Source organism: Brienomyrus brachyistius, chromosome 17 (assembly GCF_023856365.1).
Source record: "Brienomyrus brachyistius isolate T26 chromosome 17, BBRACH_0.4, whole genome shotgun sequence".
In the NCBI taxonomy this organism is placed as follows: domain Eukaryota; kingdom Metazoa; phylum Chordata; class Actinopteri; order Osteoglossiformes; family Mormyridae; genus Brienomyrus; species Brienomyrus brachyistius.
This window is the reverse complement of record NC_064549.1, coordinates 830,006-846,849: the sequence shown is the minus strand read 5'-3', so window position 1 is coordinate 846,849 and position 16,844 is coordinate 830,006. Positions and strand designations below refer to the sequence as shown.

At 46.9% G+C, this 16,844-nt stretch overlaps 3 protein-coding genes across 5 annotated transcripts; 2 read left to right on the top strand and 1 right to left on the bottom strand.

Moving 5' to 3' along the window:
- The first annotated feature begins 482 nt into the window (after nt 1-482).
- LOC125711485 (G-protein coupled receptor 87-like) lies at nt 483-4,372 on the top strand. Of its 2 annotated transcripts, none has more exons than XM_048980394.1 (2): nt 483-611; nt 2,558-4,372. In XM_048980394.1, the coding sequence occupies exon 2, from the start codon at nt 2,560-2,562 to the stop codon at nt 3,577-3,579; it is 1,020 nt and encodes a 339-aa protein (XP_048836351.1). In that variant the 5' UTR covers nt 483-611; nt 2,558-2,559; the 3' UTR covers nt 3,580-4,372. The 2 variants fall into 2 exon arrangements, with proteins under 2 accessions (XP_048836351.1, XP_048836352.1); XM_048980395.1 differs by lacking the exon at nt 483-611 and adding an exon at nt 618-1,137.
- Nucleotides 4,373-5,360: 988 nt separating this feature from the next.
- neu4 (sialidase 4) lies at nt 5,361-10,292 on the bottom strand. The gene is made up of 4 exons (XM_048980387.1): nt 9,482-10,292; nt 8,827-9,047; nt 8,087-8,342; nt 5,361-7,383 (listed from the first exon to the last, which is right to left on the bottom strand). The coding sequence occupies exons 2-4, from the start codon at nt 9,025-9,027 to the stop codon at nt 6,584-6,586; spliced, it is 1,257 nt and encodes a 418-aa protein (XP_048836344.1). The 5' UTR covers nt 9,028-9,047; nt 9,482-10,292; the 3' UTR covers nt 5,361-6,583.
- A 78-nt stretch (nt 10,293-10,370) lies between these two features.
- On the top strand, nt 10,371-13,595 carry wdr53 (WD repeat domain 53). Of its 2 annotated transcripts, XM_048980392.1 has the most exons (4): nt 10,371-10,482; nt 11,368-11,854; nt 12,719-12,910; nt 13,023-13,595. In XM_048980392.1, exons 2-4 carry the CDS (start codon nt 11,369-11,371, stop codon nt 13,242-13,244), a joined length of 900 nt encoding a protein of 299 aa, XP_048836349.1. In that variant the 5' UTR covers nt 10,371-10,482; nt 11,368; the 3' UTR covers nt 13,245-13,595. The 2 variants fall into 2 exon arrangements, with proteins under 2 accessions (XP_048836349.1, XP_048836348.1); XM_048980391.1 differs by having other exon boundaries at nt 12,719-13,595.
- The last annotated feature ends 3,249 nt before the right edge of the window (nt 13,596-16,844 follow it).

The following is a 16,844-nucleotide window of genomic DNA, read 5'->3' as shown; positions in this document are numbered from 1 at the left end:
ACCATTCTCTGTTGTACGATGAAGTGATAGAGCCACAAACAAGATAAAAGTGTGGCGACATTGAAGGAATGTGTATGGAGGGATGTTGATCAAGCGAAAGGATCCTAAAGTAATGAGAGAAAACATGGACAAAAGGAAGTGAATTCAGACCGTCAGTTGCTGCCTCTTCTGTTTTTATTAGAAGCAGAGTAATTTCCACTTGGCATTAAGCAGAAGTGTTGCTTTCTGACTGTCTACTTTCTTGACTGACACGCCAGGAGAGGCGAGGTTCCCCAAGCTTTCGACGAATCAGAAACAGACCCGCTTGGCTTTGGCCCGCAGCACCTAACCGCTAATGTGCGTTTGCCTGCCCACACACGTCTGACAGGTCACTACAGCTAATTAGTTCCCACCCTCTTTCCCAGAAATTAACTTAGAAAATGGGCGTGCTGCTGGAATTCTCAGTTAAAAAAAAAAAACACCCTCAAAGCCTTATTTGGGTCCAGGAAACTACAGGACAGCCCCAAAAGGGACGGCACTGTTGTCTGGAAGCGGATACGGACCCGGAGGACTGTAACAGAGCAACGCGGCCGAGGGGATGATTGCAGCTGGAGAGTAGCGGCAGGGATTAGGTGAGAGACTCATACCTTCATACACATGTTGTAAAAGATGACTATAATTTGCTACACTAACAAAAACAGTGATAAGACCATACATTGTGAATTCGTAGTGAGAGTGTTGTGCTGTGTTAACAGTGGTGAGAAGTGATAATTTGGAATTCTGACAGCTAGCTGACGGAGTCTGTCACGAAAGGTGTGAGTTGGGAATCAGCTGTTGACAATCAGCACCAGGAGGCTGGTACTTTGGGAGCCAAACACTGGACTTCAGGAAGTGTGTCTGTGAAAGCGCTGAATTGGTGTCACGTTTGAAAGTTTTACCAGGAGCAATACTGTCAACAGGGCTGTAGGGCTGTAAGGTAGGGCTGCAGGGCTGTAAGGTAGGGCTGCAGGGCTGTAAGGTAGGCCTGTTTCCTCATTACCCTCATGTCTATCATATAGCTGGCAAATGTGTAAAAAACTCTTTTTTGAACTGGAACAGGCAGCATAACAGGACCTTGAAGCATTCATCGCACATACAAAAAATTCCAGCCAATTAAACGTGAGTCACACCTGCAGCCTGAGGCTTGTTAAGGACTGCTCTTTTCTCCCGTAAGAGAATTGCTACAAGACTTAAGTGGCTTTCAACATTCTCAAAGTATAATGGAGACGAGAACCAGAGTTTATTTTCAAGTCGACTTGTTTTCTGCAGACAGAAAAGTGCGAGGTGTTTAATATTCACTTATTCCTTTATTGCACATCCACTCCCTCGGTTAAACATTGGCTTCTGATAAGAGCTGACAGGCCAAATGCACGGGACGTGTATGAGCAGCAGGAAGTAGCCATTCCTGCAAGGTGCTTCGGAAAAAGCGAGATCAGACACTTCCCATTACATTCCGAGCAGAGAAAGCACTCTCAGCTCAGCACGTCTGAACGTCTGCGCTCTGCTGGTTTATTTTGCACAGTGAAGGACCATCGACACCATGATGAATTCTTGTGGTGATTTTGCTCAAAATGCTGTTTTTACCACAGACAGAGTATTTAGAAATGTAGCTTACATAGTTTTGCCACGGACACAGACGAATCTCAGCAAGGACACGTTTATCTGTGTAAAGACAGGCTGACGATTCCCAGTGAAGGACAAATGCAGATAACAATTAAGAAAAAGCCCAGACTGTGGATAAAATGAGCGTCATCAGACACACTTCCCGTGGAGGATTGTCTGAGTGCCCAGGTCAACTCCATCCATGTGTGAAAATGGATGACACGGCCACCTTGACAAACATTTCAAGTGATTTTCTTATTCTAAGGCACTGTTTCCCAACTTGGTCCTTGGGCCCCCTCAGACGGTTCACATTTTTGCTCCTTCCCAGCTCCCGGTAGCAAAAAAACACGAACTGTCTGCACGTCCCCAGTGACCCGATTGGGAAACACTGACGAAGGCTGCTGCAGCTTGTTGGCATTTCATTTACAAGACTTGTCGTTGATCCACAATATAATCTGAGATTAATGGTTTTGTCATTGCAATCCAGCACCCGCTGTCACAATGGGACTGCTGAGTGAGTCACTGTGTGTGGGTAAAGAACCGTTTTTCCCCAAAAAAGGCCCGTAAGCCAATTTGGCAAATTCCACCCTTGACTGGAATTTGTTGCAAAAACAAAAAGTGATTTTTATAAACAAAGATTATCTGCACATCTGCTGAGGTCCAAACAAGTCCTTTTTTGGACACAGGGGACAGTATTTTCGGGTGTATTAAAATGCGCCGGGCAGGTAGTGCCCTACCTACAGCGTGGGGAGCGATGCGTACCGCACCACAAACATCTGTGCAGCTCCAGAAGGCTCCAGGTCACAACAGCAGTGACTTTCATTGTTTGCCTTTGGACTTTGTCCTTTTTTCTCGTCAGTATTATAACAGCTGTTAGATCTGCACTGCATTTCAAAGAGGGAGTGCCTGACTGCTCTTTGTGCTGCTTGTGCTGTAGACATGTCCTCCAACGCATCAGCGTCCGGCTGTGCGAAGAACGGCACGACCCCCGGGAGCCCTGACATCCTCTTCCCTGTCCTCTATCTGCTGATATTCATGGGGGGTCTACTGCTGAACTGCCTGGCTCTCTGGATCTTCTGCCAGATGGCTAACCGCAGCAGCTTCACGCTGTACCTGAAGAACATCGTGGTGGCCGACCTGCTGATGACGTTCACCTTCCCGCTGCACATCCTCAGCGAGGCGCATATCGGCCCCTGGTGGTTTCCAGCGCTGAATTGCCGCTACTCGGCCGTGCTGTTCTACACATGCATGTATGCCAGCATCCTCTTCCTGGGCCTGGTCAGCCTGGACCGCTACCTGAAGATCGTGCTGCCGTTCGGCAGCTCCTGTCTCTACAGCTACGGCTTCACACAGCTGCTGACGGCGGGCGTGTGGCTCTTTTTGACTGCCGTGTCGCTGCCCAACTCCATCCTCACCAACGTGCCACCCAGCCCAAGTACTGCCCTCTGCTGCATGGAACTGAAGAGCGAGCTGGGCCTGCACTGGCACGCCGCCGTGTCCTACATCAACATCGCCATCTTCACTGCCGTGCTGGTCATGCTGATGACCAGCTACTTGTCCATCTACAGGCACATCCACCGCTCCAACGCTCAGTTCGACAGCTCGGTCAGCAGCCGAGACTTCCGGCCCGGCCAAAACATCACCATGGTCCTGGTGGTGTTCTTTGTGTGCTTTGTGCCCTATCATCTGTGGCGGATCCCCTTCACGCTGAGCCAGGTGAAGCCGGCCTTCAGCCAAGAGGTGGAGCTGGTGCTGAAATATGGGAAGAAGACCACACTCTTCCTGTCCGCATGCAACGTCTGCCTGGACCCTATCATCTACTTCCTCATGTGCAGGTCCTTTACGCGCAAGCTGCGCAGGAAGTTGCGTATCGACCGCGAGGATAATTTCGACAGATCCAGCTCCATCAGCAGGACGCAGGTGCGGCGCTTCCGGGAGTACTCCCCAGCGGTCCAATGAGCAGGGAGCAGGGAGGATGAGAGGGGAGTGGCTCAGTGACTCAGAGACTCCTTGATTTGTGAAAGGAGGCAAGAAGGGGTGGGACATGCATCACTGTCAGCCAGTGACAACACTCCAGACAGACAGAGTGCCTTTAGAGCCCGTCGGAAGCTGGGACTGCAGTGGAACGTGGGACAGCCTGACCTCTGACTTGCCATGAAGATGCATTTTCAGGAAGCACACCTGCATGCATCTGTCTGCTTGAGACTGCTGATTGTTCCATTTCTGCTCCATATAGTAACGGAATAATTATAAAAAATAAACTAGGTATTGCACTTAATATTAGGTACTGCATATGTTTGAAAGCCATACCACTACATGCGATGGAACAACTACAGAAAATGACTTAATAATATCTCTCCAACATCATCACCAAAAATGACAACTGTGTGTATATGTGCTTTATTCGGTACCTTGTGAATTTATTATGTACCTTGTGAATTTATTATGTACCTTGTGAATTTACCTTGTTAAACCCTCTTGACACAGGATTGCGCTGGACTTTCCTCGTGTACTGTGCTTCTTAGTTCATCCTACAGCTTCTCTGTGATCCTGCACTGGATAAACAGGTCACTGGATAAACATACTTACATAATGACTTTAAATCCTGGATGGAGCTAAACAGCAGACAGACAAAACCAAGCACCACATCTGTAGCCATACGCAGCTAAATTTAAGCACTGTAAATGTGAACATATTTCATTTTAGTTTTTTGTTATCCTCTGAAATAAATTAAGAATTTGTTACAGCTGAAGTTAACACTTGATGATACTGTACAACTGTTGCCAAACTTGAATTAATTAAATTATGGACATCACTAGACAATTACAGCATTCTTAGAAAATGAACGGTACTGAATTAAGTTATTGAAGCACTCGGTGAATCTCGTATTAACACAGGTGGTGGAGACGCCTTTCCGAGTTGTTAGTAACGGTACGGGCTTCTTATTTGCTAGGCAGTGCAGTCAGCTCTCCATATCCTCTGGGGCTTGCTTACAGGACCCCCACCCGCGCAGATATCCAGATCTGTGGGTGCTGATGTTCCTTATATTAAATCATGTCATATTTGCATGTAACCCACATCCATCCTCCTGCATTCTCAAAATCATCTCTAGATTACTTATAATACGCAATGTAAATGCTATGTAAATATTTGTTATACTGAATGACAAGAAAACACAGTCTGTACATGTTCAATACAGGTCTAACTACATAGTACAGGTCAGTAACAAGATAACATTGTCTTTCTGTCAACACATACATGGCTTTCATTGAATGACATGATAGAGAAATGCATCAAACAAAACAGAACAGAACAGAACAAGTACAAATAGAAAATGTAATTATAAATTTGAGAAAATTTAATTTCATTTAGCCTCTTTCTCTCTCCGGGAGGGAGGATACAGCTGTCATGCCCACATATCACATCATTTGAGTAGATTCAGCGTTTGTACTCAGCTTGCGGTAATTTTGAGTTTTGCTTTTTGGAGCTGTCTGGTTTTCTTGTATTTTTTTTTTTTAGTATTTTCAGTCTGTGATTGGTTGAATCTGCAGATGCAGAACCTATAGATATGGACGGCCAACTGTACACGTTGGTGTTGGGATCATCTGACTAAGCTAGGACCGAATGCTGTTCTTCATCCAGACAAGCAGATGGCAGCAGAGAATGCTGACCCAGAACTGCTGAAACCTGAATTTAAAACTGCGGGTGAAAACGGATGGAAGACAACGAATGTGGCAATGGTGCGTGTGAGCAGCACAAAATAAGACCCTAAGCTGAAAAAGAGATTTAAAGCTGATTAGCCACCTTACGCAGTGGAAAAAAGGCTATATGTTTCTCTGGGTATTTACAAGAACAAATTTCTAAATACATCAAAATCCCACCTAATATTTTATGTCAAAATAAATATTAGCTTGCATAGTGTATGTCTCCCATACATTGAGTGCACACTGACAGATGCTCTTTGCGATACAAAGCGTGAACCTGTAACTTAGAGATCAATTCATTGTTGACACACCACAACAATGAAATGTATCCTCTGCATTTAACCCATATGTGACATAGCAGGGGGCAGCTAATTCAACACCTGGGGAGCAGTGCTTGGGGGCGGTACCTTGCTCAGGGTACCTTAGTGCTGGTCAGGGATTCAAACCTGCAATCTTTCCATTACAAGTGCACGTCCCTAACCATTAAGCCACCACTACCCACAGTGAGGTACGGCTGCTCCTTGCAATCTAATGAAGATCTGCTGTTATATCCTGCTTATCCCAAGTCCAGCCTTGTCACCCATGCTTAGAAGAGCTGGATGGTGACAGGCTACGCCCTGAGGGCCCAAATCCAGGTAGAGTCATGGCAGGCAGAGAAGATGCTCTCCTCTGGCCTGGCTTTGGTTCTGTCCCGGTGTGAGTGCATGGACCTCATCCTCGCCTTCATATAAGGAAGCAGCATTCTCATGGCGAGAAACATTCTGAGAAAACATGCAGGGCCAGCTCAACCCTTTTTGGGGGCCTAACATATGCTGTGGCAATATTTGATTAACCTAGTTGCAGGCCATCACCTTTCTTCCCATTCTGATCAAATGGGGGCACCCCCTGGTGGCCGCTGGACCCTTGGCAGCCACTTCATTCGCTTATGTTTTCGGCTAGTTCAGTAAACACGTGATTTAGAGGAAGAAAGCAGACACAAGGAGAGCTTAGGGAAAACAAACTCCAGACAGGAGTGGGAATCCGTTCCCCAACTCTACTGCTACTCATCTTCCACGATTGCCTTAATCATGAGTGTGTACAGAAATATATATAAGGAAAAAAATATAGCTACAAAAATATATAAGGACGGTCTGTGGATGCAAACAGAAATAATGGCTATATAAGAACACCATTTTAACATTTTTTATTTGCTTGTAAAATGGTTAAATGTTCCTAGAGGAATGGAGATGTTTTTCGCACTGCCATTCCATAGATGACCACTAGGAGATGCTGCAGAGTCCACACAGCCTGCTCTTACGGCTCCGTGCTGGCTTGTGCTCAGGAATGTTCTCGAAGAGTTCGTGCAGGGTAAAGATGCAGAACGATATCTGATCGTAAGGCGTCAGTGAGCCGCTCTCAAAGAGACAGGCGAACGCACCAGCGAATGGAGATGCTGGTGCGGCTGGTTCCAGATAGGCCAGGTCTGAGTAGGCACTGGGGCCCTGGTATATAACCCAGGGCTGAGACCAGCTGTCAGGGTCACGAGGGAAGGGGCTCAGGTGCACACCCAAGTCCCTTCGCCCACTGGGCCAGGTGGGGTGAGAATATACCACCCAGGTGGGGGTCAAGAAGCTCTGACCATAGCTAGAGGCTTCCTTGGACTTCCTAGGCTGGCCAATAGGTGCTGGGAAGCCCACCACACTACCATGGCAACCGTGTGGAGGTTCTATGAGCTTCTGCACCAGTTGGCTGTCCCGGAAGACAATGCCACCATCCAGGCTGAGGGCTTGAACCCGGAACCCCAACGGACTCCGTGCATTGCAATAGAGCACATTTCCTCCATCCTGCTGGTCCACGGACACCACCTGGCACTCTACACTCTCCAGGGACGACACAGCCTCCCCGCGACACCAGCTATGACCGTGCGTGTCGCTGTGGAGACAGAAGGAGTGGGGTGTGGCCTGACACGCCTGTCCGAAGTGCCAGCGACGGCTGATATGGTAGGCGTATGCGGGCACCAGCAGGCGGCCAGATCTCAGCTGGATCCCATGTCCTGGACCAAGAGCAAAGGTGGCCCAATCTGCCAGAAATGAGAAGACACAGAGAAAGCAGGTGAATGACACCTGCATCGATAGCGCAGAGGACAACAGCAAGCCGATAAGTCGTCAAGAAAACAACACAACCTCTCAAAGTTACAGTCAAGAGAAACCTAATATGATCGTAGTATGGTCTCAGAGATGCTGATACAAAAATACAGACACACATTGTCAAACGTATGTACACAACAGGGCTGGATGGGAAGAAAAATCACATTGTTATGTCAGAAAACAAAAAAGAAAATGTACCCAAAATGAACTGCAGCTAAACGGAACTGAGCTGCCAACAGACATAGACACCAAAAACCATCCATCTCTATGGAATCCAAAACATTTCCATACAGCAGAGGAAGAATGTCTTCCAGTTTTTGTTTGCTTTTGTTCATCTTTGTTAAATTTCCCACAAACACGCCACACTGTCTATGAGTGAGTCCAAAAGGGCGAGAATGATTAGTATTGGCTCAGAAAGTGCGTGCAGAGCTCATGCAAAGGGAACAGCGGTAATCTTTAGAATGTTATCTTAAAAGGGACCCGGGATTAAAATTGGTATGTCTTAGCGTAACTTACTAACAGTCTCGGTCCAGCTATCGCAGGTCTTGCGATCTGAAAAATGCACGAGTAACATGTAATATCGAACCTGCATCACACATGGTGCAGGCCTGGCACACACGTACACGTATGTCGTACCCTTAATGGCGTCTCCAATCACAGCCAAGGTCACATCCATAACGGAGCTCCATGTTTTCCCTCGGTCCTGGCTGGATACACAGCACAGGCGTGTCACGTTCTTCCCCGTGATCAGCTGGAAAGACTCAGACGTATCACCCAGCACAGCGATGAAGAATAGGAAGACGGTGCCGGTGAATCTATCGTAGATGGGACATGGGTTCATTGACCGGTAGCCCTCTAGCTGGGCTGAATCCAGAACCATCATGTCTTCCCACTGGGAAGAAGGAAGAAAATAAAAATGACATCAATACTTATCAAGAGAAAGATTGACTACAACAATTGTGCCCTTGAGAAGTAAAGTTGACTATCCCACTTGTCAGTCAGAAATGAGTTTAGTGTCCAATATTAATTATTGAGGGTCTATCTGTTGTTATCTAAGTCATACCTCTGTGCTACCTATGATATATACCAATTGTAGGTTATAGGCACACTGATTTTTTGAAAAAAGTTCAACTTTGGAGCTCATTTTCTCAAAACTTTGTTTTTGTGGGACAGCCCACTTTACCTCTCAAGGGCACAATTCAAGAGTGAATTTCCAAAACACGCTTCCAACACTCGTTTTCTCAAGAAATTTTCTGTGGACGTAAGTGAGTTTTAGAAATGAAAGAAAGTTCTCCTTTGGATTACATGAGGATTGAGTTTTGGTTCCCTGCACTGGTGTTATACTGAGTGACTGTCAATCAGACAGCGAGTTTCACCTCCACGCTGCTTGGATAGAAGGTTCCCCGGCGTAAGACCAGAAGCTTCGCCTGGGTGTCTTCAGGGGTCACTCGCTGCTCACAGAAGGCAAGGAGGCAGGGGGGGCTGGGTAGGTACAGCAGGGCTGGCACCCTGTAGGTCACCCCGTTCGGTTCCTTCTGGAACAGCACAGTGCGTGCTGGAAAATTCGGGGATCCCATCACCCTCTTCACGAGTCAGTCTATGGAACACGGAAGAGAGAGAGAAGGCAAACAGAGCAATTCATTTATGGCTCATGCAATGTCCGGGCAATATGTATTATGAAACTCTCAGACATTATCCACATTCAGACAAATTAGTTTCAAATTTTATTATCGCACGTGTTTGGAAGAAATTTTTATGCCATAGATGCAGGGTAGGGGACAGAGGCATAGGGGACAACAGGACAAACAACTGCAATTTGTGACAAGGTAGTGCAAGACGAATGATGTAATAGGGATAAAAATTTACAAATTGCTACAGAGGTAGTTCTGTAATACCTCTGTAGTACCTGTAATCTGATAATATGCGTTGGTGGATTATTCACCACAGTGTTGAGTACAAACAGGCTGATGGACAGTTATCATGAAAGCTTTGGAGCACTACATTCACAGAACTAACTCAGGTGTTACTTACAGATGTTGATTGTTTGGGGATTTCCCGAGGCTGCCGTGTGTGTGTTCGTATCCGTGCGCGTGTGTGTAGCCTGCGTGGGCAGCTCCACAGTTTGCAGAGACTTGATTGGCTTTGCCATCCCACTTGGTGGGAGGGGGTGGGATGTGCATTGACCCAGAATTCGCTACACTCATCAGAAGCACAGTGACCGACGGATCAACTGCCATTGTGTGTCCAATAATTAGGGGGAAGCAGGGGGTGGAGAGGGAGACAGGAGAGAAAGGGTAGTATAGAGAATAGGGCAGAGCTGTGTTCTGCTTGAGCTACATCAGCACACTCTAAAAACTGGAAAGCTGCTCTGTAACACAAACTATTGTTGTATTTAAAACCATCTTGTTCGATGTACTGGTCCCAGATCATACATGATACGAGATCCAGTATGTGTTAGTCTTTTACTTTAAATTCAGGAAAGGCACCAGAGGAAGACTATCTACTCCTCAAAAGGTTGACTAACAATTCAAGTAGAAATTCTCATGTTTAAAATAAGCAATATGATGCATCACATTACAGTACGAAATATTACAGTAAGTGGGTTTGCACTATGTGTCGCATTTTTCGCTGAGTGTCTATCTACACTTGTCCTTTGCTGCTACGCAAAACCAAATTCACCCTTCGGGATTAAATTAATAAAGCCAATAAGTCAATTTACCTATGTGATTATTGACTATTGGTCTATTATCAATCCTGTACCTTTATGACTCTGCAAGCCCTCGAGATCTGTGCTTTGAAAGGTTTTAAAACGTAAGTAAAGTTTCCTGTCCATGAAACAAGCTTAATAGTACTGAATATACGGAAAATGAGCGTTCCGGAGCAGCTGCAAGGCCATTCACACGAACAATTCGACTCGAAGTGCAGTCGCGTGATTTAAACGTCATAATAACGCGACGCCGCCGCGATGTTGTGACTTCATCACAACAGCGCGCTGCTGGCTTGTGACGGTTACGGTTCCCACGTGTTATACGGTAAGTTAACGTCTATTTGATATTTTATATTATATTAAATTATGCATATCATGTTGTATAAATCCAAGGTGTGCCTGTATGTATGTTTGTGTGTTTTACCAGACAGTTAATCGCGGCACTCTAGAGATAAACTTACGCAGCTATGGTAAATAAAATGCTGTAAGGAAATAATTCAAGACTCCTTATCTTGATCAAAACTGCAAGTTTTAGCTCGTTTAGCTAAGTAGGTTACGTTTGAATAACTGTCGTAAACTGATTCTTGATGTTTTGTTGGATGGCTGCCATAAAAATACCTTCTTGGCCTGAAGCGTGATATGTAGAGCAAGTTTGTGTATTAGGCTACTTTAATGATTCTGTGTTTGCCATATATAATGTTGTACTGGAAAAGCAGTTAGATGATGGATGAATAGATAACTTGTACTAATTCGTATTGTGTTTCGGTAAAATTCATTGTTACATAAAGTGTTTGTGTGCTAACTTAACTGGCCAATAACAATAACTCGGTAATTGCACGTTTTGAAACGCATTTCCAAATACTTGGAAGATATCCGATTTTAGATTTGCTGACCTGAAAATTTATGCAATTACTGAATACAAGGGATGACACCTCTAAACAAGATAATACAGTGCAGTTAGTATCAGGGTTGCCAACTTTGGTGAACTGGCTGGAATGAAACTTTAATAGTTAATTTTAGGTTTATAATGGAATAATATAGATTTGCCAAAAGATTTCTTGCATGAGTCAGAAAGCGTGAGTGTCACTCCAGGTGCATAAGAGTTGGCAACCTTGTACTGTAATGTTTGAAAGCCCGGTAATCCGAGTTTCAATATCGTAACCCAAATCCTGCGTTTCTTTTGGGTCGGGGTGGCACTGGTGATGATCAGCATGGCGAGACAGTGGGCTGGGGGTCACTCTGGAACTGTGCTCTGCGCGGGTGCCGCGGGGAGACCCGATGGACTCCTGGCTTCTGGAGGTGAAGGCGGCGAGGTGACGATCTGGTCGCAGGACGGAGGACGGCTGAGCACAGTCCGCTTGCAGGGACAGGACGACGTGACCTGCCTGGTGTTCTCGTCCACGTCGCCCGGCGCCCTATACGCATCCCATGGTGGTACTGTCAGCACGCTGGACCCACGGGACCTCAAAGCTCCAGTGTCCGAGCTGCGTGTGGGGGAGGACGAGATCAACGCCCTGTCGCTGAACGACTCCGGCGCTCTGCTGGCGGTGGCCGACGACTCCGGCTCAGTGTGCGTGGTGGATCTGGCGGGGCACCGGATCAGTCGGACGCTGCGTCGGCACACCAACATCTGCTCATCGCTGGCCTTCAGGCCCAACCGGCCCGATAGCCTGGTGTCTGCGGGCCTCGACATGCAGGTGAGACATGGAAGCATGCGGCATCACAGAGGGATTAGTTACCAGTTAATCCCATAGAAAATCAACATCCTACATTATGTCATTATGCTCAGTGTCATTGCCGTGGGTATATCATGTGGGGGGGTGGCTGGCCACAAACGGTCACTACAATAAAGACTAAATTTACACTTGAGCAGCAGTAGAGTTGCCTAGAGCACTGGGGCTGGAAGGAGCTGGTGATTAAATGTCCTTGAGGGTAGTTCTTTGTGCAGAAGGTACATAACGTCTGTTAATGGCTTTTGCTAGTAAACTGTTTGGAGAGGTGCCTTTTTCACCAGCTGGCATTCAGGCGTCTGGGAGCTTGTCACAGGTAGACCCTCATAGCTGGTACCAGTGGCAAGATTTTACGACATAATGGAAGAGTAATGTGGTTGACAGCTCAGTGGGGAGGCCATTCTCCCTAGCTGATCGCTAATAGTTTTGATTTTTGAAGGGTTTGCTAACTGCCTTTGGTCGGTCTCTGCAGAATCATGAAAGAGGAACTGGACATTTTGCCACAGGAACACAATCTGGGTCATGCAGTCGGAACATAGAGATCCAGTTGGCAGATTCTGTGCATGGTGCCCTGAGCTTTTCTGAGGAATGTGATTAGGTAACAGTAATCTGTGAGACTGCAGGGTGAGGCGTCTGCTCCATGCAGGACTGAATCGTGATATTCTGCAGTTTCATGCTGGTGTCTGGGCTCTAGACGCTTCATATGTTGCTTTTGAAAACTGAATCATTCTTTGTGTTTCAGCTTATGATGGTACAAGACATCAGGTGAATTTGTGTTTGCGACTGGATTGGTGGGAGCTGTGATTGACAGAGCTGTTGGTCCAATCGCAGGTGATGCTGTGGAACGTGAACAAGGCCCGCCCCCTTTGGACAGTTAACCTGCAGGACACAGAGGAGGACAGGGCGCTTTCACACACGTCCGGCCAGCTTCTGAACCCACCACTGGCGCACTGTATCTCTGTGGCAAGCTGTGGAAACGTGGTGGCCTGCGCTGCGGAAGATGGGCGCGTGCACCTTCTCCGGGTGGGTGCTGGGTCGCGACCCGCATCGATGGGAGCCCTGCACGCACATAGCCTGGCTGTATCTCAGGCTCACTTCCTGAACTTCCTCTCCCATCCCTACTGGCTGGCCACAGGTGGCAATGATGCACGGGTGTCACTTTGGGACCTCAGTGAGGCTGTGGGGGGCGCCGCTAGCACACAGGCCCCCCGCAGGAAGCGAAGGGGACGACAGGGAGCTGGAGCCAAGGCTCAGACACAGGTGGACAGACCTGATGAGAAGGCAAGTGGCAGCACTGAGAAGGCCCCGGCGTCTAGCCCAGGGCCCAGACTCAGCTTTGACCACGGGGATAAGGTGAACTGGCTGTGCCCTGCTACGCTTAAGGGGGAAGCCTGCCTCCTGGTGGCCGATCAGAGCAGCACTATTACTGTGTACTCACTGTCTGGGCTATGAGCTGACCAGGCCATTGGGGTCACCCTCTGACTCCATAGCTTTATTTCTGTATGGCCTGGACTCCTTGCTCTGCGTGTGTGTGTGTGTGTGTGTGTGTGTGTGTGTGTGTGTGTGTGTGTGTGTGTGTGTGTGTGTGTGTGTGTGTGTGTGTGTGTGTGTGGATCTTTGCCTCTGGAGAGCCAGAAAGAGACTCTTTGTGTACAGTCTCTGTTGTAAGCAGTGGAATAAAGATGAAATTGAGTCTTGTTTGTCTTAACGGACCATCTGTGTGTGAGTTAATTAGGGGGGAGGGGGGCTTCTCATCTGATTACCAGTTTAATTTCCTGGAGGGGATCTTAAGCTGAGCTCTGATGTTGGACTTCTGTGGTCCTGGGCGCCTCGAAGTCAGACATACCAGTAAGGACAGAGGGGGCGCTATATCAGCGGAGCCTTCCAGACTGACCCAGGTAGGTTAACCTGATGTTTTTCCTTCCAGAAGCCTGGAATTCAGCTAGTGCAGGTCAGCTAAGCAAACTGGTGAAGACCGTGGTGGAGCTTTGAGTCGGGTAGCCGGGGGGGGTCAGAGGTCAATTTGGGGAACGTTTAAAGTACCTAAAAGCTATAGCTCTACATTGCTTATAATTCAGGCAGTGGTGGAATTATCTAATACACATATATCAAATTCATGCGGTTAAGGAAACAAGCTACAAGTACAAACGTCTGCAGAGCACATGTTTACTTCAGCAGTGCAGTGACTTCATTCTTTATCAGTATATAAAGAGTTTTTCTTAAATCAAAGTTTGGTTTAACCAAAATGCAAAAAAATGACTGGGGGCCACAGCCTCCCCCTTGTCACCCCCAGATCCACGTGTGGGTGTAGGTCTACGTAATAATAAGTTGTTGATAAGATGTCGCACAAGCAATGCCCTTTCCTCTAGGATCCGCATGACATGGAAGCGCAGAGATTATTCACAGAGATTTACATCAGAGGTTACCGCCTGTGAGGTTCCCTGGGGTCTGTCCTGTCCTGCGCGGTCAGTCATTCAACTGCACAACGTTCTTAAGCTTCAGATTTCAGATAGCCCCCATCAGGATACCTTTGCATTTAATGCTTTGACGAGTTTTACTGCCACTTGGAGCTTTTTTTTAGTGGTGTTTAGTGGCTATGATCCTGTGGGTTAAAGAATCACAGATTAATCTATATTCACATAAAAAGAGGAAAACAATGTAAGGGTTATTGCAATGAGCGGTTTAAGCATGATGATGTCATACCTCAGGATTCCCACATGTCACTGGCTGCTGCTGCACATTCCTATCACCACTCTTTCCGACAACCAGGACTATTATGGAAATAAACCAATGTGCAGGTAAAGACAGAACATGGCCTTCCAGTTAAAAATCTACATTTCACAATATAATACTGTAACTGAGGTAATGTGTGATGTTATCCATCTTAACATAAATGCTGAATCCAAAAGGGCTTGGCCAAGACTCACGGCTTTACTAGACGTCTGCATTGAGCAACAGATCGGAACTGATTATGTCTCCTTTGAAAGGATTTTCTTTCCAGCTGTAGTTAAACTTCATGCGATTCATAGGGCAGTGTGATAGTTTCCTTGTTGTAGATGGAAGGTACCTCTGCTGGCCCCCTCTGCGGACGCCCTGATGAAGCCTGCGCTGCAGTCAGAGAGCAGAGGCAGCACTAGCCATTGATGATGGATTCTTAAGCTCAAATTAGCAGCGACTGGCCAATCACTTAACCTCCATTGCCGAAATCCTGATTGGCTGATTTTTGAATCATTTTGGCCAGTCAGCTCAGAATTGAAGGATGAGCTTAGGGTTTGTTAATCCTGCCTTCTGGAATACCTCACAATTCCCTTCTTAAGACTGTAGGCGAGAATCTGTATTACTACTTTAACCCCAGGTTTTCCTCACTTGCTTTGGACAAAAGCTGCTGCTAAATAAACAAATGAAAGCCTGGAGATTGAATACCAGTTTTTTGCTCGAGTCTCTACAAGCCCTCTTTCACTGGGAAAATAACCCCTTAGTTTAATAAACTCTCTAATTTCCCCAAAATACGCGACTGCACTTTCCAGACAATAAGTGGTTTTTGTTAATTATGTAACTTGCACAGAATATGCTAGGTGCTCTGCAGGATCTGTTCCATTTGTTTAGCGGATGCTTTTAACCATGTACATTTTTTTGAGAAGCCAGGGTCAGAGAGTCCCTGGAACAATTGGGGGCTAAGAGCCCAATGGTGAAATCACTCTAGCAAACCAGGGATTTGAACCAGCAACCTCCCGGTGAAAGGCACACCTCTCCTCCTTAGGTCCAATACAGTATAGCTCTCACACAGAGATGCCCACTGTGCTCTGGCCTGTCGTGGCCATCCACGAATAACCCTTCCTCTATCTCTGCCTTGCACGTGCAGATGTGCGTGTGAGCAGCACGCAGAACAGGCACCTCTTTGTTCAGGTGTACATGTGGGCGGAGCTGACTCACCAGACTACCAGTAAGGTGTTGGTCCCAAAATCTCGGGGGTTTGTTCTTTGAAGTGAAACAAAAGTGTTCGCTCAGAGCCTTTTCCTGGTCCCCTCCCATGGGGGACAGTTTTTGGAGTGTATAGGGTTACAGTGTCCTGGGAAAATGACATGAGTATTGAGGGGAAGATTCCCTTTCAGGTAGGATGGGGGCACTGCTGGTTTTGTCCTTTTTATAGGGGTGTGGGTTTCCTTTCACAGTACAAAGACATGTACCTCGTGTGTGAATGTGCCCTGCGATGGACAGGCATCACACCCAAGATCTACCCCTGCCTTGCGCTCTATACTATCTGGCATAGGCTCCAGACTCCCCAGTGGCCCTGACCAGAATAGATGGTTGGAGGTTGGATGGATGAACAGGTTACATCCTGCACAACCTAGCAGATGTTAAACTTTCCTTCCAGTTCTTGGGCCGAACAGTATCTGGTGCTTAAGCCCGGAGATTGTCTTTTAAAGTAACATGGGATCAATGATTGTGAAACTTGTTTGTTCTGACTATAAAAAAAACACAGTTTCGCTTAAAACATTATGAACCTAAGTAACCCCTGTAAATCCCCAGCTATACCCATGCACTACACACTCCCACGCAGGAAGAGGGTGGAGATGTGCACCATCTTTCTTTCTGTGACGCACCTTCAAGGGCACCTGGGACCCACCCACTGTGTTATGAGTCACGTCGATTTGTAGATTCAGCTGGTCCCAGTGGCTTCTTGACGGTCCTGCTCAGTTGTTCCTTCATAATAACTTGGTGCAGGGACAGAAATTCTACCTTGTGCCCCTGTCTAGGTGCTGTGGTCTTGGCGTACTGCATCTGGGTTGTCCTTCACCATTAAGGAGGGCCTTATTGTAGGAAGCTAGGAGGGGGCAAAAACATGGACTGTTTTGGGGGGGTCCACAAGGACCCCGAGGTTGAGAAGCACTGCTCTAGAGAAATGAGGGCCTGCAGAGTACAGCGTTTCCAGGCTCTGGTTTGCAAATTTGAACTC